The 23,954-nt window shown below is 41.4% G+C and overlaps 1 protein-coding gene across 2 annotated transcripts in view; it reads left to right on the top strand.

The window, feature by feature from the left end:
• TRPC5 (transient receptor potential cation channel subfamily C member 5) overlaps window positions 1-23,954 on the top strand; it is a 103,629-nt gene that overhangs the window by 66,331 nt on the left and 13,344 nt on the right. For both annotated transcript variants that reach the window (XM_074915132.1, XM_074915131.1), the window contains exons 5-7: window positions 1,273-1,412; window positions 5,426-5,748; window positions 10,252-10,447. In XM_074915132.1, coding sequence (XP_074771233.1) covers window positions 1,273-1,412; window positions 5,426-5,748; window positions 10,252-10,447 — 659 coding nt within the window. The remainder of the gene's footprint in view (window positions 1-1,272; window positions 1,413-5,425; window positions 5,749-10,251; window positions 10,448-23,954) is intronic.

Below are 23,954 nucleotides of genomic sequence, written 5' to 3'. Positions count from 1 at the left end.
AGCTGAAGAGCTAAGATTGATATCTGGATGTTTGCAGCAGTTCATTTCAACATTATCTGCTCTTCAGATTGAACTTCCAGGTCCTAAAACTTGAGTTGCAAGTAGTAAATGACCCCTGCAGTATCCTGTGGTGAGGCATGGGTAGCTATTAGGGTAACTATCTTGGTAATGCACCTGGAGGTGTACTTTGTTGGTTTTTTTTTAATTTTCACACATGTTTCAGGTCTTCACTTTGAGGATGATGTTGTATACTGGGTAATTCAAAGTATCTGGGGGCTCTAAAGACATTCTCAGAAGCATGTAGGTGATGAAGGAGTCTAGCTGCTGTTTGGTTTTTAATGGGACTTGGGCTTTCAAAAATACTTAAACAGTTCTAAAGTAAAGGTGATATAAGTTACTTAAAATTAGAATTGTATGCCAGGTGAGTTTAGCAGTCTGGTTAATGAACTTCAGAAGCTGCCCCTCACCCCTCCAGCGGCAAGGAGTTATAGTGAAAGTTAGCAAGTGCCAAAAATTACTACCAGAAGGCATTTCAGAGTTGAGGTGATGGGCTCTGGCCATATCCCCAGGAACAAATATTCACCTTGCAAAACCTATAGCCGTATTTGACATTAGGTGAGTCATTGCTGAGAGATGTGATGCCAGGCTGCGGTGCCCTTTTTCATGCTGAGTCCTGCCTTTTTTCATATTTAGTCCCTATGGGCTTTTTGTGCAGCAAGATGCGTAAGACTGAGCATAGAGAATTAGTTCAATTCTTCCTTCTTCGATGTGATATTTCCAGGTCAGGGGGGGAACATACTGGTATGCAGAAACTGGTACTAGTGTTGCATGCTCTGCAGAGAAAGCCAGGAAAAATCACTACTGTCCAACTGAGTAATGAATTACTTATAGTTCCTGTGAGAGCAGACATTCTGTTAGAAACTACGCTTCATACAGTTGCTAAATAGTTTATTCATATAGAACAAATTTCATCTGAGCCAATCCACTCATACTAGTTATAATTAATCTATGTTTCAAGCAGTCTCCTTGTGTGTATATCTGGAGACCTGGATAGGAAACCTAGGTCTTTTTCATATCTTTCTAGACTACATTCCCCACAGAGATGTAAAATGTCTCCTAATCAGCAGTATTATACTTTGTAGAAGACAGGAGGGATGAGATATTTTTTCCAAGCTGTTAATTTAGAGTTGTCTTTTGTTACATCAGATATACACAGTGCTTTAGTGGCAAATAATACCTCATCATGACAGTGAACTGTCTCTCTTTCTACAGGTTTTATCTGGGGAGAAATCAAGGAAATGTGGGATGGTGGATTCAATGAGTACGTACACGACTGGTGGAATCTGATGGATTTTGCAATGAACTCCCTCTATCTTGCAACTATCTCCCTTAAAATTGTTGCCTACGTCAAGGTACAGTAACTTGGAAGAGAGAATTTGTAACTTGCTTGTGAGAACAGTAGACATAGGGTACACAGGATTGTCAAGATCAGAGAGAATAGCTGCTTTTCAAGCAGTCCATTTTTGAAAGTACACCTGGAAAGCTTATTAATTTGTTAGATTGTCTTTCTCATCCTTTGATCATCACTATTTGATTAAGACTGAAGTAGATTGTTTGGGCATTGGATAGAAGTTTCCCCACTTGCTGTCCATTCTGTAGCTACTTAGTTGCCAAAGATATATTTTGTTTTCCATATGACAGTGGACCTCTTTCAGTAATGCTGGACATAGTGAAAACATGATTTTTAAATAAAACAGTAAAGAAAAAAATACAAGAATAGGGTTATCTGAAAACATCTGCAGCCAAGATTTATAATCTGTAGTCCTACAGATCTGTAGGTTACTAATCAGATGTTTGTGAAAAGTCTACTAAGAAAAGCAAGCCTGCTAGTAGGAGGCTTCCATCTGACATAAAGGAGTCACCTTATTCTCTTCAATAGTTTTAAACTATAGGCAAAGAAATGACCAAGGAGAATGCTGGAGCTCTAATACCATGCAGATTCTTCACTGTCACGTTCCATTTATGGTGAGAACTCACATCAGAGCTCATCCTCAAAAGCACCTTCCGCATTTATAAACTTCTGATGCTCCAAGTTAGTGTATGCCCATGTTTTGAAGCCAGAGGATGGCCTGAAATAGTTTCCCTGTGTATCTCTTTTTCAAAGACACAGACAAGACGCAAATGGCCTCCTGTAAACTTCCTTATGCAGTGGCTCTCTGACTTCATCTGGAGCTGCATGCTTGGCCTGATTCATACCAAGAAAATCTTGGTATGAATTAACAGTAACTTCAGTACAGTTAGTATCATTACACAGGTGTAAATAAGGTAACTGCAGTCTGCTCCTTGTCCACTTACTTGGATTCTAGTGTTGCTGTGCTACTGTGTTGGTTTTGCTCTGGTAGAAGGGTACTACTTCTTTTAGCCCAGCTCCTAATAAGCAGGACAAGCACTTCCCCAAAGCAACATTGTTTAGTCCTACCCAAGCATGAATGCAGGCAGAGAGGAAAAGAGGAGAAAATTTCACAAAGCTTATTGACTCCAAAATAGAAAGGCTTTTATAAAAAACTTTAGCAAGCAGTCCTGCTATGGGGCCTTTTAAAAATCCAGAAGGCTGCATAGTGGTGAGATAGTTTTTCAAAGGGAAGAGCTTTAAGATAGTTGCTGCTCCCTGAAGAGGCAGCTCTGTAACAGCATCAAAGCAGGAACAGATTATGTCTTTTTTTCTCCCAATGTTCAGAACCAGCGAGGAAATTACAGACTTGAAAGGTTGGTCTTTAAACTGAGAGCAATACCAAAAAAAAGCTGGAAATCATAAGAGTCACGAACAAATCTTAAAATGTTAACAATCTTGTTCTTTCTCACACACAAATTACTAGAAGAGCTGTGCATCCACAGATTTTTACAGTCACATACTGAGATTTAAACTCTTAGCCAAGCCACAGATACAAAGGAAGTACAGCTTTTTTGTATACTCTGTAAGAAGTACAGAAACCTACGGGCTAACTACAAAGACCTATATGCCATCACACAAAAGAATGCTTCCAGGAATATATCTGTTTGAGTACATATCAGACCCACTTGGATTAAACCTGGTTGATCTAAGGTCTGCTCCTGATGAGGACCAATGTCAGACAATTCTGAGAGATGCATAAAATTGTGTATAGGAGTAGTTCGGAAACAGCATGCTCACAGAAGTTCCCTCTGACCTGTGTCACTTAGAGGTTGCAGTCTGCTCTGAAACATAAAGATTTATAACATTGATAATGGCTTCAAAACCTTTTGCAACATGACTTGTAAAGGCTTTTCTTATTTATAGAACAGCCCCGAGCTGGAAAAGGCTGCTGTATATGCCAATATACCATATTGTAACACTTCTTAGAGCTTCAAAGGATTACATGGACATTTAGCTTTCTGCCAAATATCAGAAAAATAACATGCATGCTGACACTAATATTTTCCATCCTTGTTTTTACATGGAGACTTATTTTTTCCTTGATTTGACTGGTTCCAAGACCTAGCCCAATTATTGTACAATAGCAATGAAATCTTCAGGCTAATTATAGGGTAAAAATACTTTCTTAATCAGTTTTCATTTGCTGCATCGAATTATCATGTAATAAGGAAGCATAAATGTGACTGCCTGGAGTAACTTATTTGTACTATTCTGTATACATCTTTGCTGTTTCATCTTTATCTTCTGATGCTTAACCTAAACAACTCAGCCTTCCTAAATATCCAGCTTCATTAGATACCTCTGAAATCTTCAGTTTCTTTATTACTAGTGGTGCTATGCTGCTCTGAAGAGACTATGGTTTTCCAAACAACGATATACCATCAGTTTATAAAGAGCCAAAATATGACCCTAACAAGTTGCTGTAAAAATAGACATGAGATGAAGAAGACCTTTTCACATACCTTTATGTGCAGTCTGTGCTAAACCCTAGCAGAGAGCCCCTGGCCTGCTGTGTCCAGCCAGCATGCAAAAGGGAATTGTGAACAACTGTTCTCCCTAGGCAGGGGAAGCTTTCCAGTCACAACCATCCACCCCCACTGCTGGATATTGGCAAAAAGTTAACATGTCTGCCTGTTTGTAAATATTTTAAGACCCATCTTCAAATCAAGTTAACAGACTTAGGCCATGATGTTTATGTAATAAAGAACAGTTTGGAAATGTCAGAAGCAATCAGAGGTCATGCTGAAAAGCCTTTGTATCATGTCTCAGCTCCTTCATACAGAGGAATAGTTTGAAATATCAACTTGCTTTTAGCTGTGTCCTTAAAATAATTGTGAACTCATGTATTGGACCTTCTGATTTAAATAGAAAAGCCCCTGAAAACTCATCTGTCAGTATGATATTGATACCATTTCATTTTAAAAGGTATAAAAATTATGTTACGAGTCCTAAATGCGCTGGCTATGCTATTAGTTATATTATTCTAAGTACATTTTTACCTTTTTATACATGTTAAATGAGCAGCAACAAATGTTAAAAGGACAATTATTCCTTGATATTAAAATGTCTTTGACTCCATTCTGTTGTGCCAGTGTAGTTAAGCCAGAGTAGTTACATTTATACCACCAGCTCTTCAGTGTTACCTATTTGCATCAGACTGCACTTTGCTCAGAAAATGCTTCTGCTTTTACAGTTACATGACGAACCAAGTTAATGTTATAATTGATGCACTCAAATGTATCCAGTGCTTCAGCTGTAATTATGACCTCCACTTTAGCAACTCTCCTAAAATTGCCATGACAAATTAACTAATAAGAAAATTAATATGAAGAAAGCATTTTGGTTCTGGGCTGTTGGCACTTTTTTTGAGATCACTAGGGAAGGAAAGCATCCACTTATTACACTCAGTAGTTCATTGCTTTTCTTCTTCCCTCCCTTCTTCCTCCCTCACATTCTTCCTCAAATGTGCAGCATTTTGAATGTGCAGTCATATTTAGGAGGAAAAAGAAAAAAAAGGTAATTGGAAATTTCCGACCTGAACCTGCTAAAGGGTGGTCTGAACCCCTTTAAATGTTGAAAGAGAAGGAGATTGTGTATGAACCCATGGACCTGAAGAACACACAAACAATGAACTCAGAATTCAGAAGGTCTGTTTTCTATATTTAGTCTAAGAAGCCTCTAAAGAAAATCTGGTTCCACAGTTATCCATATCAGGGGTCATCATCTAGTAGGGAGACTTCATAAGAAGGTATCCTTACACCCAATCTCTGCCCTGATCAAGTCAGCTTCAATCTTGAATCCTGAATGTTAGTCTGACAGTAACTGAGACTTAAAGAGTTTAAAAGTACTTCTTGTGTCATTGGACTCTGCTTATTATTTACATGTGAACCATTAGTATTAGCAGGTGTGACTTTTTGAGTTATCTCAGAGTAATTACAACATAATTCACTTTTATAACCTTATTTCTTTCAGTATAACGGTTCTCGTCCAAGGGAGGAATGGGAAATGTGGCACCCGACTCTGATTGCAGAAGCCCTCTTTGCAATATCCAACATTTTAAGTTCCTTGCGTCTCATATCCCTGTTTACAGCAAATTCACACCTGGGACCCTTGCAGATTTCTCTGGGACGCATGCTGCTAGACATCCTTAAATTCCTTTTTATCTACTGTCTGGTGCTTCTGGCTTTTGCCAATGGACTGAACCAGCTTTATTTTTATTATGAGACCAGTGCCTCGGAGGAACCCAACAACTGCAAGGGGATCCGATGTGAGAAACAGAACAATGCCTTCTCCACGTAAGACATCCTTTCTGTTTTTAAGATTGACTTTCACAATCCCCTGTTCTACCTGCCTTAGCCTGTTGTCTGTCACTGCACTGAAAGTGCCTTTATTCCTTCACAAATGTCAGGTGAGCTGGTTGACTGCAGGAAAGGTGTGAGTTAACTGGAGCAGACATTCTGCTGAGCTTTGCTGTCAGAAAGACTCTTACTTAGGTCTAGAATTGGGAGACAATCATTTTAGTTCTGGACTAAAGAGTCTCCCTACATGATCCTGCAACTTAAATTTTATGATGGCTACGTACAATTTCACTGTATTTGAGAAAGCAAGTATCCTTTTGCCATAATAATTGTTTTGTCTGATTCCAGAGGAAAGGAGGGGAAACTAAACAAAATTTATAAAGCAATGCATAAACCTATGAAAAAAAGGTATTAATAAGGAATGTGATAAAGCAGAAACAACAATCTCACCTAGGCCATTTTATGCATATATGATGTTGCAGACTTCTGTGATTTTCCTTGCAGTGAGGTGAAACTAAAATCCCAGCAAAAAATGCTGAAAGTGCTGGTACTTTACTGAGATGTTGGCATGGAAATTGCTGTGGTGACAGCTGGCAGGGCTGAAAGAGATAGCACATGCTGAAAAATAACATGAATTGTCTTTCTGATGTATTTGTTTTAATTACTAGTAGTGGAAATAATTATAATAATCAGCCCCCACCCAATTGTTCTTGCTTCTTGCACAGTACTTAAAAACACAATGGGAAGAGAAATAAATAAAGCACGGTCTAGAAAAAGGCCTACGCCTTGTAAACAAGCAAAACAAAACTGTTGTCCACCACTTTATGCTAAATTAAATAAAACTTGTCATAATGCCCAATAATTCTCCACCCTTCCTCAGCTGAAGGCTTGAGGTTAAGAAAGAATTTGTGCATATTTGCACTGTTATCAAAAGCAGATGATGGCTGAGGCCACATGACTTGGTTGGAAGAGGAAAAGCTCCATCATTGTCCTGAGGTCTCCCTCCTTAAAAGAAATGGGGGATTTTCATGGGATAGAGTCCAGCCCTGAAAGAGCATCACGACCTAGAAGACCAGACATGCTGCCATTTTCTACTGCAGAGCAGGAACACCACAGGCTTGATTAATTTTCTCATTAAACCCATCTGTATCTGGGAGAAGTGAATGGAACTGCACTGTGCTAATGAAAAACAGAATTAAAGACTTTGGTCTTTTTTCTGTTTTAATTGCTTCGCATGTCCCAGAAATGTGTTGTGCTGCCCTTGCAGAGGAATTAAATAACAAATACTGTTCCTTGATCTACATCCATATTGATGCAGCAGCCAGAGGGAGAAATGTTTGGCAAGCACAATGTTTGTTAAGTGGCAAATTCTAGCTCACCAAGGGTCAACACCACAAAGTTTAGGACTAGAGCCTGCCTTTCCCTGGAGCTATGGTGAACAGATGTATTCAGTTCTACATTCTGGTTGGGACCTGTCTCCATTGCAAACCAGTTAGTTGTTTTACGGATTTCGCTGTCAGCAGGTTAGTGGAGAAAACAACAGCAGGATTTGACTAAAGAAAAAAGAGCATTGGGTCAGAGAAAAAAAAAAATAAATCCCAAGTTTGTAAGAAGGTGTAATATCTTGGGAACTAGAAATGATACAGAACCACTTAACAAAAAGCTTGCAGATCAGCTTAAATACAGACCACAGTTTCTCCCACCCTAGCATTCGGTTTAAACCCCCTGCCAAGGAGAATGTAGCACAGAAAGGAAATTGAGGGGGCTCAGCCTTTATGGTAGAGGTTTGTTTAAAACAAAATCACAGTGGGAGAGGATCCATTAGGACTGAGGTCTCCTGGCAGGGGACAGAATGCTCTGCAGTTACTTTTTGTTTGAGACTTGCTTAAGAAATTTATTTAACATGTTCTTAAAAGTTTAAATAGTCATTATTAACACCCCCAGTACAAGCTGACATTTGGCCCTTGAGCAATGCACAGCATGGGTGACTGGCTAAGAATGAGGAACCTGCAAAACAGAAAATTATATTGTTGGGCTGGGGAGAGCAGGCATGGCTGGAGTGAATTCAAGTCAGAGCTGGTGTTACCTCAAGTTTGCTCCTAGTTCATCCCTAATGAAAGAATAAATGTAAAAAGCTTTCAATCAGTACCCTTTGATTCCTACCAGCATTTCTAGGCAGTCACACAATAAGATCTAATTTTGTAAGGGAAGGAAAAGCAGGATGCCACTCATGTTTGTACAGCTTGTTTAAAATGTGACACTTATTTACCAGTGCATTATTTTCTGTTACTCCCAAAGGATGGGTTTAATATTTTCTTGGTGAAGAAATTTTCTGCATCACAAACATAGATCACGGAAAAGTAATATTCCTTTGTGACAGCAATGAGGTGAAGTCATAAATAATTTAATGGTTTATGCTTTGGCCTCACCATCCCTTAGAAGGCAGAATGTCTACTGCTTAGGCAGAGTTTGAAAATAGCTTTATCGCTGTGATTCTGGCAACAAGGAGGGAGAAGAGAGACAGAGAGGAAGAGGAGTAGTAGGTGGAGGAAGTCACACCTTACTGCCTGCTGTGTCATTCTCACTGAAGAGTCACACTGATGCTGGGGCCATTTCTCCAGGATCTACAGGAGGTCAGGAGGCTTCCTGTGGCAGAGGGGGGCACTTGCTGTCTCTAAGCTGCTGTGGGGAGTGGTGGAGTTTTGAGATTTGTCCTGTTTGTTTAAGATCCAAAATAATACTCAGCAGGAGGAGATAGTCTCTCAGTCACAATTTCCAAAATTCTTTTTTTAAAGCTGCTTCTTTGAAGTAGTGTGAGCCCCGCCTGAAACACTGTGAAAAGAGATTGTGGTCCTGGCCTGTCATTAAACACTGAGGGAAGAGTAACTAAGTCTTACTTCTGTGCGAAGTTAGAGAAACCAGTTGTGCTCTTTTTTGGAAGGTACTACATGTCCACATGTAAATATACTGGCCTTAGTCTGGGCCCAAATTATACTCCTGGTTAATACTGTGAATTCAGAGCAATGAATTAATCAGTTCTAAGATGGATTTCAGTTTCATGACAGGAACTCACCTGTCTCCCCTGAGCCTACAGCCTAATCAGTACTTCTACTGGTAATAGTTAAAATAAGTTAAAAGATAGCTAGCACTCTACCATTTTTAGTAGAGAAGTGCTTAGCATTCTTTGGTTTATCCTTATTTTACCATCTCACATTTAATAAATCTAACAAATAGCCTGACTTTTGGGAGAGAGGATTTTTGCTTTAAAAGAGTCTTCATAATTTTGGCCAGTGAAAAACGTAAGATACATCCACAAAACATAAAGAAACTAAATCCCCATATAAAGCACAGGGGTACAGGTGGAACAGATGCCCAGAGAAGCCGGGAGAACAGATTCGTGGTATGTCAAGTAAAATATCTGAATTATTTGTGTTGATTTTTCTAGTAGGAGCATTTGAATATATCTGCTGACCTCAGGCCAAAATGGAAACTCTTAAACAGGCGTATAAATGTCATTTTTTGATGATACAAATGCCATATTTTGGAAAGCTAAAACAAAGATGCCCAAATAGAGCCATTATTTAGATTGCTGATTATGTATTTGACGTGATTGCGAAAGGTCACTTGTCTCTGGCTGAAGCAAATAGAGACCTGGGATGATCTCATCAGCTGTAAAGCACAGCGAGGTCAGGTCTAGTTCATCTATGGAAGGAAGACTTCAAAACAAGAAAACCTCTGGAGCTGAACTGATGTGATGACTCTTTCATCTGAGTCATTACTGACGGTGTTGCAGCGTGCTGGTGAGGGCCCTGCACTGTGGTGCATGGGAGCTGCTGCACAAACAAGCCATAGCAACCAGCATTTTTGGCCATGTGCGTTGCTAACAGTCGGGGTCTTAGCTCACTGACCTGGTTTGCTTGCAGCTGAAGTAATTGCAAGATCTCAGACTGTATTAGAGCAAAAGGTGCAAGTGGATGTGATTTCTCACACCTCCTACCTCTGTTGTGCAGTGTTTAACTACTACAGCCATGCTGTACTTGGGGATGGGCTCCCTGAATGTTTAGTCTGCATATTAATGCAGGCACTGATTAAACAGGGGAGTTTATATCTATAGATAACAGCAGTATCGCAGCATGGCAATTTTAATTAGAGGGCATACATTGTGGCTGTTCTTTACACGTGTGTAGAGCAGAAAAAGGAACCTTGGGTTCCTTCAAGGCAGTTTGGCTTATTGCATCTCACAAGGATGTGGACAGGGCTTGCAGACAGGTAGCAGATGTTGTTGCTGTGACACAACTCTGACATGCATTGGCCAGTGGGTCATTGTGGCTGGAGTTCAGGCTGCCTCCCAGGGAGAGTGAATGGCTGTACTGAGCAGCTGCTCTGTGGTGACCTAGGCTCCCAATGTCTGTGTTCCCCACCTGAACACTGCCTGAACCAGGCATTGTTTTCCATTCCCCAGAGTCAGATAACCAAGTAAAAATCTGTTTTTATTTGCAGACTTTTCGAGACCCTCCAGTCACTCTTCTGGTCTGTGTTCGGTCTGCTGAATCTCTACGTCACCAACGTGAAAGCCAGACATGAGTTCACAGAATTTGTTGGGGCCACTATGTTTGGGACCTACAACGTCATCTCCCTTGTTGTGCTGCTGAACATGCTCATAGCCATGATGAACAACTCCTACCAGCTCATTGCTGTAAGTTATCTCATTCTCTTTCTTTCCTTTTATTTTTTTCTTCATGTGCCTCATCTGTTTGGCTTATAGCAAGTGTGTATCTTCTGGGATGCTGGAGACTGCTGCCCCCAGCTTTTGACAGCAGATAGTTGGGATTTCTACTCACTAGCCTGAATCATGCTTGCGGAGGCGGTTTTGCTCTGTTTGTAATGCTTCTTAGCTGGAAAAGGCTTATCAGCTGTGATCTGCCCTTGTCTTCTCCTGCAGAGTAACCTCACTGATCACCTTGCCATTAGCAGCTGGTTTACTTTGTAGCAGAGAGGGTATATAAAGGGAAGCTTCCCCCACTGCTACCTGATGTTTGGTTTTAACTTGGGAGGTGTTGTATTTTTTTTTTCCTCTCACCTATTACTGTTTTCTCTTTTGAAACCCTGTGTGTCAGGAGCGCAGTCCTGTAATTTCTTATTCCACAATCTTCCCACTGAAATGAGATCATTTCCATCTGTAACATCAGCCAGCCTCCTGGCAGCTGACTCTGTAGACCTATAATCTCAGATTCCTGAGTAATCTCAGTGCAGGATGAATCTCAGCTGAGGCAGCTCAGGGCTGCCAGTTGGCTGTAGAGCCAAGTTTCAAACTTAATATTATCTTCACTTGAATGTTCAAAACTGGTCTCTCTACTGTAATCTCATTCTGTGTACCTAAAAGCCAATCTGTACATCAATGATTAAATTTTTCAACAGACTGAAAACTAAAGCAACATGGCTCTGCGTTTTAAGCTCTCCAGGCAAACTACACAGAAGCAGTATGGAGGGAAGAAGAGTCGTGTGTGCACAGTACTTAAACCACGGGGAACTTATTTTCCAGTTCTGAGAGCTAACATGATAGGTTCGGAGATAATGAGGTGATGAAGTGTAACATCATCTGTGAACAGAAACAGGAGTTAGGAAAGTCAATTGTGTCCTCAGCTGGTCACCCAGAAGTACAGATAGAGTAGAGAGACTTCCTTCTCTGCTTTGGATGACTTTTGGTTTTACTCTAGAAGATAGAGGATAAAACAGAGAAAAAGAACTAGTACCAGATCTCCTATTTCCATTCCCAACTTCCTGGACAAATCTCTGGGGAAGTGTATGGGTGAGCTGCTTTCCCAGCTAGAGCACAGAGAGTATTGAGTTGTCAGCTTGAACATGTTCCACAACTGTTGTTGATTATGTGCTGATTGAAGTGGCTCCTGGATTTAGTTATCTAGTCAAACTGAGCACAGATCCGGTCAAATCGGTGATCCTTTTGGACATCTGATCAGTATGAGAAAAACTGGACCAGTGACCTTCCAAATGAGCAGAAAAGCAGCTTATCACAAAGGCATCTCTGTTTTATCAGTCTGCTTCAATGCTTTAAGTGCTTTCTCTTTGTTCAGTGCTACTCCTCTGCATTCCAGGGAGACTGGAATGAGGGGCAGAAAACAAAGATACTCTCCTTGGCCATTTTCTCCCATTCCCCTTCCTTTATTGTCATCAAATAGGCTTGTCACTGACGCAAAGCCCAAACCTAAGACTGGGATAAGAATAGCAGTATTTGCTATTCACTGGGACACAAACCACTCATCATTCTTTTCCCTGAATAATTTGAGTGATGCAATGACACATTACAAACAATCCCACATGATTTAGAGAGACCCATCATAACAATTAACTGAATGAAGTGAATGGTCCAGAGCTGACTGTTGTATTAATGTTTTTGTATATGGAGCAGTTGGGAACAGTGAGTTGCTCCATCAGAAAGTATGCTTGTGAGAGACGTGAGGGTAAGGGACTGAACTCACCAGATAATGTAGGCATGACACACAGTTCAGCGTGCAGCATGAGCCCCCTACTCAGAAGAATGACAGTGAAAAGGCTACAGGATACTTATTTGACACTTAAACTGTCATATTGCAATTGCTACTGAGAGCAGTGACATTTCTTGAGAAGTCAAGAGGCAGTCACTTCCAGTCTCTTCTTGTGCAGTGCATGCAGCTTGTTTTCTAAAGCTTGTATTTCTGCATGCTCACAGTATTCTCTCGGGGACAAGTTTTCTTCATGTGTCTTCTCAGGGCAAACATCAATTAATCTCTTCCCTGAAGAAAATAACTCATTAATAAATGTTGAGCTTCACAACTATGGGTCATTTTTTAACCTTCTGTAATCAGGCCTACCCCTTTCTGAATCACAGTAGACTGGTTGCTAGACTGGGCATTTTATCCTTCTGGTATTTATATTACATTGAATACACATGGAATGACAGCAAGGAAAGGACCAAGAAGCCCTTGAAGTGGGGTGGAGGTCTTCTTCTCAATACACCTATAGGAAATCTTGTCGCAGATGCACAGAGCTAGAGGTAGGCATCAGGGATGAGAGTGCATCGCTGCTTGCTGATTCCCCCTACAGTGGAGCGGTCAGGACTTCTTAATTAATTCCACTTGTTAATGAGCCAGTGGCACTGCTGCAATGCAAACAGTCCTTCTCCCCTCCTTTCTTCCAGGGACAAATATGTTAAATGCATCTGTAGCAGTTATTTTTCAGGTTAGCTTTTCTCCATTGTCTCATATATACATGAATTTCTGCTGTGAGGTTAGAGAAAGGACTCTTCATTACATCTCCCTAGTACGGGGGTCAGGGCTTGGTAGTTAATTAAGCACTGTAGGCACACAGCATGAAACCACAGAGTATCTGTGGAAGACAGAGCACAGCAAGCAAAGAGTAAAACCTTCACACAGATTTGAGTGAGTCCTGACTCATGGAAAGAATTTTTCTGCCATAATTTTGTTGGGTTTTTTACTAAGCTATTTCAGACTTCAATAAATACATTTTTCTAGGGGTACCCTGAAGCAGTTTCAATATTGATTTTTTTCCTACAGCCCATTTTTCTCTATTGTCAAACCACTGTCAAGAGCTGGTTATGGGAGACACTACGTTTCACCAACAAAGCAAACAAAATCCAAATGCACACCAAAATTTCCATGTGCTTTGCACTGTTTCAGTGTGTGAAGATCAGAATGTTCTGAACAAACAGCACAGAATGCAACTGGATGTTATGCACTGCTGAATCTCTCATCTCAGTAACTTCCCAGATGTGACAAAAATACCATTACCTGATGAATAGAAGAGGAATATGTCATGATGACAAGAGGAAGGACAACAGAACTTACCTGAGAGTAGCCAGGTGGCTCCATCATTTGTAAGTGGCAGAAAGTAACAGAGGGGGTAATGAGGACACTGACAGGCTGTTTCTTATAGGATTCCCACTTGACTGCAGCTGAAGTTACACAGTCCTTCTGCCAGTTTGTAATTTTTTTCAAAACAATGTGATAGTGGGTGTTACTGGGGGTCTTACGGTGCAGGTGCATTTTTGCCTTTCTGGTGCACAGGGGGCACGTCCATTTTGCAGGGAATTAGCAATCTACACATATTTTCTGAAAGCATGTTCCTTGTGGACACATCCGTGATATTCTGGGAAGTCATGCAGGAATTAGTCACTGGAAGTGTACCAACAGTTGACTCTGCAGCCACAGGAGCAATAGGAAGCAAGATCGATGGAAGAACAGCAACTAGGACACATCTGCAGAGGAAAACCATAGGGCTGTGAACCCGTAATCTGAGCTCCAGGTGAGTTAGAGCACTAAGTGGTGCACAACAGCACTGCAGCACTAGGCATCCCACTGACATATTAAGGAGCGATGTAAGCACTTGCAGTTTTCATATGTTTTAGTAAAGTACAACAATGCTTAACACCTCAGGGATAGCATCACACCAAACTAGGTCTGAAAAGAATTACCTCTAACTAAAGTGCATGGAAGGGAAGGTGTTACAGCTTCAAGTGTGTAGTACATGGTGTAGGTGTGATGTTGGAATCATGACTTCACTACAGCAATATGTATTAAGTTACACAATTGTTTTGTATATAGTATTTTGTATCCAGTTGGTTTGTATGTCTGTTCTTTCAAGCTGGTTCATCTCAGACAGCTGTTACTGCAAAAGACAGCTGCACATTGAATTTTTTTAAGTGTATCTCTGTCAGTAGCGTGCATGACCAAATTGAAACATAGTTGCCAGTGTTGGGATTGGAGAAATTAGGGCATTGGACACCAAAACAGGATTGCAATTTTAAATGATGAAATGGAGTGGATTAGCACATATTGTGGAGAACAAGAATGAAAATTATAAACATTTTGCATAGTAAAACAAAAGCTGTACAGTAAACAGAAACAGTTGGTATATGCAGCTAAAAATAAGTGATTACCTTCAGGAAATTTTGACTGTAAGTGCAGGGATGCTGTACATGTGATTTTCTCTATTTTTGCAGAGTAGAGAGCTTAACAATTAAAGCACAGAGGAATATAAAGATTTTTCAGCTTCCTATTACATTGTTTCCAACATGACTTTGGATTTCCCCCAGGAAGTAGTATCAAACTTTTCCTGATCTACAAACAACAAGAATTCCTGTAGTTTTCTGTGCCAGCTGAACTCCCTCAGCACCATGGCAGTAATTGCTACCCAGTGTAATTCACAACAGCAGTAGAAATTCTTTTCCCCATTGTGATCTATGACCCTTAGGACTGTAAAAAAATGTTGCACCTCCTCTGCTTGCATGACCTACAGAGTAATTACTTGGTGATTTTGCTAAGGAAGAATTTTACAAATCAATAAACTTAGTTAATGATACACAGTTGGACAGTTCCTACGTGTGGCAGGTTTTGGGGTGGTAGATTGTACCCCTGTAGAGGTAAGGCCAGCTCCAAAACCTGGACTCAAATCTAAGCTATTGTAAAATGTCAGGAAGTGTTCATCTTGCAGGCCCCCATTTCAGAACCATTCATTTGAATTTCTTAGGAGAAATCAAGATGTACTTGTTTTTTAACTCTGTCATACAGCAGGAAATGAAATTATGCCCTTTTTATACTCCTGTTGCCAATACAAGCTGGGATTAATGTCTCTTGAAGCCTTTTATGGTGTAGCAAAACAACTAGGCTCTAGAAAGGGGATTAAATGGCTCTTCTTTGGTTTGCCAGCTGAATGAAATATCACTGTTTGTCCCCCAGCTTTATGACCCTCAGGGGCTCCAGCTGACCAACATACACATCCTGCTGGTCACTGCCCATGTGCAGACCCCGTGTCCTGGGTGCAGGTAATATGCTCAAGTCTTTTCTTCATTCTACAGTGCAACTGTAATTACCCAAATCTTAATTACTGCGCTGCCAATTAATTGAAAATTGCAATTCTCCTGAATTTACTTGATGCCTTTTGTGACATTTGGACAGGCAGATTTCTGTTGCATTTCCCCATGGAGTGTTATATGTGTGAAGAAGTGCCGGACCCCTGCTCTATTTCCCTCTGGGTAGCTGTAGCACATGTCTAGAGGAATGGGATTGATTCTGAAGGCTGGGTGCTCTCTCTGGAGTTTATGACTGGATGTGGGGGACAGACAGCAAATCTTTATTTGAAAGTGAAGGGAAGTCTGTTGGCAGCAGTGGTTGTGCCGTGATGCTACTATATCGCAAGAGGCCTGTGTGTGAAATTAGCCCTTGAGCCTCACTCTAGACTGGCAGGCAGCTTAATTGCTTTTTGTTAGCAAGCTAAAGTATTCATTTGAAGGTGTAGAACTGTTTGTCTTTTTGCCGGCTTTGGCCTAATTACATATAACCCATGGACTTGAATCAAGTTGTTAATATTCATCTGGTGTTTGCAGAGCCTCTAAATGGAAGCACTGGATGTGCTCTGACTTCACATGCTGCATCTTTCTTCTGTTGTTAGACTAGACAGAGCTAGTTCTCTATCCTAGGGCCCAATCCTGCAAACCCCTCCTCATACAAGTATTGTCAGCAGGATCAGAAGGTTAATCCTTTCTGTTGCTTTCAGTCTTTGAAAACTCAGATATTTATCTGACCCTGTGTACCACCATGGCCAAACCACTCTGGGGCTTATTCAGAGGAGCAGAAACGTTACATTAAGTAAAAAATGAGATGAGTTTGCAATCTGTAGATGACCCCTGGCTGATTTAAGATATTACAGGGAATTTGCTGGCATTTATACGGGTGGGTTTTGTTTTATTTGGTGTAGTTCGCATACCAGTAGCCTGTGTGACAGGTCAGTAATTCTCTGCCCATTACATGTGAGGCAGCACAGCATGGTTTGCTCTTGCTGCATGATAGGAGTTGAAGTATCCAGATGGAACCACATAGGTTGCAGCCCCTGCATTACCCCATCTTTTATTTAGGCCTGACAAGCTCAGTTAGCGTTATCTTGTGCTTTTGCATCGAGGGAACTTTTGTTAAAAAGGCAGAAGAAAAAAAGAAAAGTGAACGATAAAGAAAAAATATTACTGAGGAAAACGCAGTGAAAAACTAAAAGGGATTTATCCTGAGAAGAGTTTTGCCCAGTACTGAGCAATGGAAACAGCTAGTGTTAAGAATCCTCTGTAACATGACCTTTTAGATGCCAGTGCGTCACAGATTTTCATTTCAGCATGCTGCAATCTAGCAAATAAGTTGATGCTGATTATATAGGTGAAACAAGATACATATAACTCCATCCAATTAAACGGGAAGACATCTAATAATCTGAATGCTGTGCTGTGGCTCCTTGTCTGCTTTTCTGTTCTGCGGTCTGCCCCCTGCAGCTCCTCAGCTGCAGACCCTGCTTTCAGAACCTGGGGAAGAAACAGGGGCTTCATCTTCTGAACCAGTGCTATCTGCGTGGCTCAAGATTCACTCCAAGACTTGAGAGATCTCATACATTTATAATGGTTACCTTTCTTTTGGTTCAAGGATATATTTAAACAATCAGGATGTTTAGCTAGGGTTTTTCATTTTTGAGCTATTTTTCAGTTTTTGGCAGCTAAACTCATGTGCTGCATTTAAATGACTGTGCAAGCAGGCTGACTTCAGGGGTGTCAGGCACCTGCTTCTCCCACAGGTGCTGTGACCTTTATGGACTAGTAAAAGACACAGTCCAGCTCCACTCCTTCGCTGAGGAAAGACAGCTTATGACCAACCGTAAAAGAGCAAAATACTAAAGCATTTTAATGTATGAACCATGTATGTACATGGTTTCATTGCTTAACTATGGAAGTTTGGGAATGATCATTTTATTCTTTTGGTTACTTTATTACTTTTGGCATAAAATGATTGTAAAGCCTAAGGAGGTACAGTGAGGCTCAGAGCTTTGATTCAGGAAGATTCCAGCAATACATGCAAACAGCTCCCAGGATCAGACCAGTAATGAATTTACAGTGTTCCTACCCTTCTGGTCAGCTCTATGTGACCAGATATTCTGGTGAACATTCTTATAGCATGGGAGTCAGAGGCAAAGACCATCAGACATGCTTTGTGATTATTCATAAACAGAGCTCGGATCTAAAAGTTACAAATGGCCCTAATTAACACATTAAATAGACTGTTAGACCTTCAATACCTTTGTCACAGCCAACATATTTCCCAGCTGAAGTCACATCCATATAATGGCACAGACTCGATCTGGGGATCTGAAATTCACGTGTGGATCCAAACTGGGATTTTTTTTTTCCTTGGGAATTATTTATCTTGGGGGAAAAAAAAAAAAAAAAAAAGAAACAAGAATTAAAAATATATAGAGAGGTACAGAGAAATACCCAATTCTGCTTTGTATCTGTCTCCCACCAGTCCAGCAATAAATTTCAAGACATTTCTTTTTCCTTGGAAGAGTCAAATCCCAGGCTGACTGGCTATCCAGAAAAAAAATCAAAGGTAATATTTGGGAAATAGTAGAAGTAGAAATGAGATTACATTTTTTGGGTTTTGCTTTTTGGTTTTTGGTTTGTTTTTTTTTTTTTACTATGGTACTAACAGAATCATCAACACTTAAGCACTTTGGGTTAGACATACCTTCTCAGCCCACAGTTTCTCTGCAGGCATGTGTGAATTACTTGAGTTTGACCTGACTGGAGGTAGTTAACATTATCAGCGCAGATGCACCTTATCTGACTTTCAGCATGAAAAGAGGCTCTTATCAGGCAGTGATAAAGGAGAGAGAATGGATGGCAGGAAGAACAAAGCCTAGTGAATCTTTCTTATTGTTTCCTCCTGCTGAGGCTTTTTTAGAGAACTGTTTGTCTGCATGACCTTCCTACTGCTCTGATTTATTTGACTATTAAAATAAGAACTGAACTTTGCTGGAATATGACTGTATGACTGAAGAAAAAAAATAAAAGGTGTCAGTTCAAATAATTTAACTGCACTAAAACCAGCACAATCCACAGTTCTCCGTGTTTTCTCAAATATAACATTTCCTGGCCTTCTCTTTAGCTGTTGTTGTTTCCATCCAATATGCTGGTGGGAGATGAAAGGTAGCTGATATATATAACCTAAATGCATTGTGGAATGTAGCTCATTGCAAGCTATATAAAAATTTTAATTATGAATATATTCTGCACATGGAAGATATAAATAGCAGAGATGCTAAAGCATGCATTTTCCAAGTACAAAGAAACTGTTTCGCCAGAGCTGGGAAAATGAGCCAACTCACAGTATGGAGGTCCACTCTGAGGAAGCGATGGCCAGTGCAACAGCTCATCTAATAGGCCTGCTGTGGTGTCACTCGGGAGTGAACTCCCATGCTCTTTGCTTGACTTTGTGTATTCAGAAGCCATTAGTGTCTTTTTTTTTTCCATTGCAACCAGTGACCTGCCTCGTTTCCGTAATTTCCAAGCCTCTTTGGCTACGCTCCAAGGCAGGAGTCCTTTATCCATCTTATTATAAAATGCAGTTGCTGTGCTATAAGTCTTATTGACACTGAACGGGCCATTCCCTTGATTGGTTTGAAGTGATGGACCTCAGACACTGCAAAAATAAGGAAGCTTTTGCTCACTTCCTTGGTTACGGTGTGTTCTTTTATGGGCTGCACTATGACTGGGGTCATCATCCAGCTTGCAAGATTTTAAGGCTCACAATCCCATTGACGTCTTATCTGAAATGTCTGCTATGTAAAGATTTAGATTTTGGGTTTTTTCTCCCTTGTGCTCTCTTTGATTTCCTCACCTAAGGGCCTTACTGCCTTCTGCCTTTTACCAGATAAGGATGGCTCTTCTCTGAAATCAAATCTTTACCTGTATCCTGGCCCAAGAATTCACTTTTCTTGTATACCAGTGCTGGTATTTATTTATGAGTATTTCTTCAGGACCTGCCTGTGCTTCATGAAGGTCTTTTTCGTTTCCTGTGCTGGAGCCAGAAAGCGCTCCCCATCCCCGGCTGAGCTGTGCCCGAGGAGCAGCTCTCCCTTCCCGTGCCGCACACCATGCCCTTGCCCGTTTGCCCGTGTTGCGTGCTCATGCACAGGGTTTGCTTTGTAGCTCTCCAGGCATGTTTTCCCTCACATCTGGGCACTTCTTCGCTTTTTATGTGCTGGTTTGCATCTGCCATGGGCTTGTTCTCCCCAGGGTGTTGCCACAGGCTTCTCTTCAAAGCTGTGTGTGGTTGGCATGGGGCCACTGCAGCTTCCCTGGTGCAAACCTCTGGTTGCTGATCAGGACTCCGTTTGCTTTACCTGGTGCAGGGTGTGATTATGTGCTAGACAGTACTTTCATCCTTTCTCTGGATGTCTCATTCCCTAACTGTTCTAATTGCTTTTTCTAATGCTTAGATTGTTCTCCTTTAGTAATTTTTCTTGTATTATTTTTGAGATTGATCCTATTAAGTTCTTATCCTTCAGTATGTCATCCCCAGCTTTGAAAGCAAAGTCCTTTGTTGTCAGCTGCAGCAGAATTACCTATGCATTAATTGCCTTTGTAGGTCCCTGATTTTTCTCATAGACCTTTTTTTTTTCTGTTTATGACATATTTTTCTTTGAAAAATATTAAGCATCATTTACCTCAAATAGCCTGCTTGGATTTTTGCTGCTTGCGTCTCTGAACTTGTCATTAAACCCCCAAGCTCTGCTGATGTTATTACCAGTTTGTCCAACACATATTAGAAAATTAACAGCTTTGAAACTGCATAAGAGTTGTCTGTGTCAGGTTCTGTAAAGATTAACTTTCTCCTGACCCTCTTTCTTGCAGTGCTTTCTGTTCAGGACACACAAGGGTATATTTCTTGTGCTAGCCTGCTTGAAAGCCATTGCTGATATATTTTTTGTGTGGTTTCCTGCTCTGGCTTTAGCAAGGAGCGAAAAAGAGGCACATGAGATAGAAACATACTAAATATTCCAGTTTAATGACTTCTACACTTCGCAGTGCAGCTAATTACACAGCAAAAAAGAACCTTTGAAGTTCCTGTGCTTCTCAGGCAAGGAGCCTCCCTTACTCAATAGGCTGCAAATAAGATATGTCAGCGAGCGCTTTTTAAAGGTGAACACTCCTTCTTCCCTAGGAGAAAGTACTACATCTTGTGGGGCTGCTGCTGGCACCTTCTGGGTGCAGTCCTGCTAGTCCTGATGGAAAAATCACACCAGCTTCTGCCAGCATTCCCAGCACAACGGGAAAGCTTCCCATGCCTCCTTCCCAGGCACTCAGCCACGGCCAGACAGCCTGGTCCTGAGGGGATTGTCACAGCCGCCTGTATCTGCATCTGACAGGCAGCAGCCTGATTTCCAGCTTAGCCCACTGACTGTTGTATCATAAATCACAAGAAAGGCACACACAGCCTTTTTTGTGCCAGCTAGAAAGATGCTAGATATCTTTATACATTATTCTTTCCAAATGGGTGTGGGGAGGATTTGCATCCCAGGAACATGTTTCTTAGAGGAAGGAGCAGATGTCCTTGTGCACCTCTGTGTAGCGTAGAGGAGCTTAAGTAAATGTGATTGTTTTACAGTGGAAAAGTTTGAAGATGTCAAGAGTGCCTGCCTGCCTGCCGAGTGTTACCATCATCTCAGCTTTATGTTTTAGCTGAGTGTTTGTACCAATGGCTCTACACCAGCCTAATGCAGAGCTAACCACAGCGTGCAACGGCAGAGTGCAGGGAGCTGCCAGAATCCATTTCAGCCGATCAGTCCTTGAGCTCACTTAAACTATCCCAGTGCTTTCAGGGATGCTATTTCAAGAGTCCCAAGATCAGGCTCCTGTGCCCCTGTTAGTTGCAGGCTTCCCATGGGACAGCCCTGTGCTTTGTTAAAAGTTCCTCCATCAGCTTTCCAGCCTCAAGGGAGCTGAAATACTAAACGCATGAGGAAGCTGAGGAACTTAGAGGCTGCAGCAGTGGTAGCCATCTCATACAGAGAACTGAAAGAGTCTTCCATTGCTGGGGTCTGCTCACTGGGTCAGTACCAGCTGAGGAGCTGGCTGTTATTTGGCAAAGTACGGTCTAAACCATATGGCCCAGCAAGGAGATGGTGATGGAAATCTTTATAGAAAACATTTCACAAAATGTAAACAACAGGTTTTCTACACAGAGATAAAGATGGAGATTAATGCTTGAATTATCCTGGATAATTAGTGTAGCAGGTAATTATTTAAAATCTGGCACATCTGTGAATACATCACTTTAACTGAATTAGAAAATCCTTGCAACTGCTACAGTAAAATGGCTTCAGCAGTCCCACAGGGAAATCTTTTTGGGAGATTAATTCTCACTTCAAATGGCAGAGATTTGCAAGAGGATTATGTGGCTAGTATGACACATTTGCATTGTGATATTAGGGGATATAGGTGGGTTTTTTTCAGAGGGGTGTGCTGGTTTCTTTGCGTTGTGTTCTTTGAGCTTGAGGGCTCAGCCCTTTTAAGAAGTAGATTGTTTTATAGATGAAATGATGAGCAGTGCTTGAAAGAAAATGGTGACAAGAACAAGGGCAAGAGCAACAGAAGCTCAAAGAGTGAAAATCCAAACTTGGATTTAAATTCCTAAAGCAGCAAGATCACAATTGCAAAGCTAGTGGATATGTTTGTTTACCTTACTATAAATGTTACCCAACATTTCATCTAAGAACATTGTATGGTGCAGCACAGGTCTGTGAGGATCCTGTCCTCACTGCGCAGTGGATCTGCTTGAAGCTCCTCTCCATGGTGGAGCACTGCAAGGGCACAGCTCGCACTGCTGAGCTCCCTCAGTGCGTGCCCTCTGCCAGCGCTCCCCGGGCAGGGGCAGCACCTCTGCTTCCTCCTGTCCTCTCAGAAAACCCAGTTTTACTGGAGCCTCCTTTGGTTACATCCCTGGGGTGGCTCCGACACGCCATCTCCTGTGAGCCATCTCTGTCCCTCAGTGGCTTATCTGTCGCTGCATAGCTTTGTGGGGAGAGTGGTGGCCAAGCCCAGGCTGAGCAAGGGAAGGGCCCTCGGGTTGGATTCTGCTGGTATTCAGGAGCTCACTTTGGGTGTTCACTTAGTGCAATCTTTGCAACAGCTTTGGTGCAAAGCAGGCTCTCAGAAATGTAAATCTTGCCCAGCGGCCTGCAGTCACTGGGGAGATGCACTAAAAACCTGGAGCGTGTCTGGTGGGCCACTGGGCCACGTTCACAGCCAGCTCAGTGACTGATGTACTGGCTGTAACTCCTGAGTGCTTCAGGTTTGAATTGGGTATTGAATGATTGCTGAAGTGTGGTACTCTTGGTACTCAACACAGGGAGGAGAGTTAGAAAATCTGTAGTTTTGTGTGCAGATTTCACTGTTTAAAGCACTAAAGAGAGCTCTAACCAAGAAAATGGTGGTTTCCTGGCACACAAAGACATTCTCAGCAAAATTGAAATGTCTCTTTGCTGTGTATTTCCAACACGAAACTGCTGCCAGGAGCTCTCATCTGACTTGCTCAGGTTCTCAAAACATCAAGGTGAGTAATTGAGACAGGCTGAGTTTTTAAGCCCCAGGGAATTCATAGCATCAAAAAAGAGTAAGAAAAGATACTTTGAGCTTTTTACAGGGGGTCTGTCTTCTAAGAGAGGTTATATTGCACTTGTTGACTGAGACTGCACAGGAAAAATTACAGGTAGGGCTGAAGCCAACATCCACCAGCCTCACCCACAGACCCGTTTAGATCAACAGGGATTTGTTCAGACCAACTGTAAAACTTCCCCAGTGAGAAACTCATGCTAAATTTCACAGCACTATCCTGCACCTGCATTCAGCTCCTGGTCAAGCCTACATAGTCCCCTTAAGCTATTTTAAAATGAAAGAACAAAACCACTCTGTGCAGTAAAACTTTTTGAGCCCTTTTCTTCTTTTCTTTCCCAAAAACTAATTTGCAATCCCCAAGCTATAGATTTGCTTTATCCTCCTCTACAAACAGCATCCAACATCCACTGCTAAATTGCCTCTGCCTAGGACATGTCCTTTTCATAATGTGCTGAAGGAAATTGCTGCCAAGCCACCACACCTGATCCCACTCCACTCTAGACCTTTGATGGACCTTTGTGGAAGGGAATGGTGGATTTATAACCTTCTCCAAACTACCTTCTCTCTTCTGACTCCTCAACAGGACATTTACACCTACTTCTGTAGGGACAGAAAAAGGACAAAAACCTTAAAATATACGACTCTATCCAAAATAACAGTCTTTGCACTTTCCTTCAGCTACTGCCTTACCCTGGACTCT

This window comes from Athene noctua, chromosome 11 (assembly GCF_965140245.1).
Source record: "Athene noctua chromosome 11, bAthNoc1.hap1.1, whole genome shotgun sequence".
NCBI lineage: Eukaryota > Metazoa > Chordata > Aves > Strigiformes > Strigidae > Athene > Athene noctua.
Note: the sequence above shows the minus strand (reverse complement) of the source record. Positions and strands in the feature narration are given on the sequence as shown.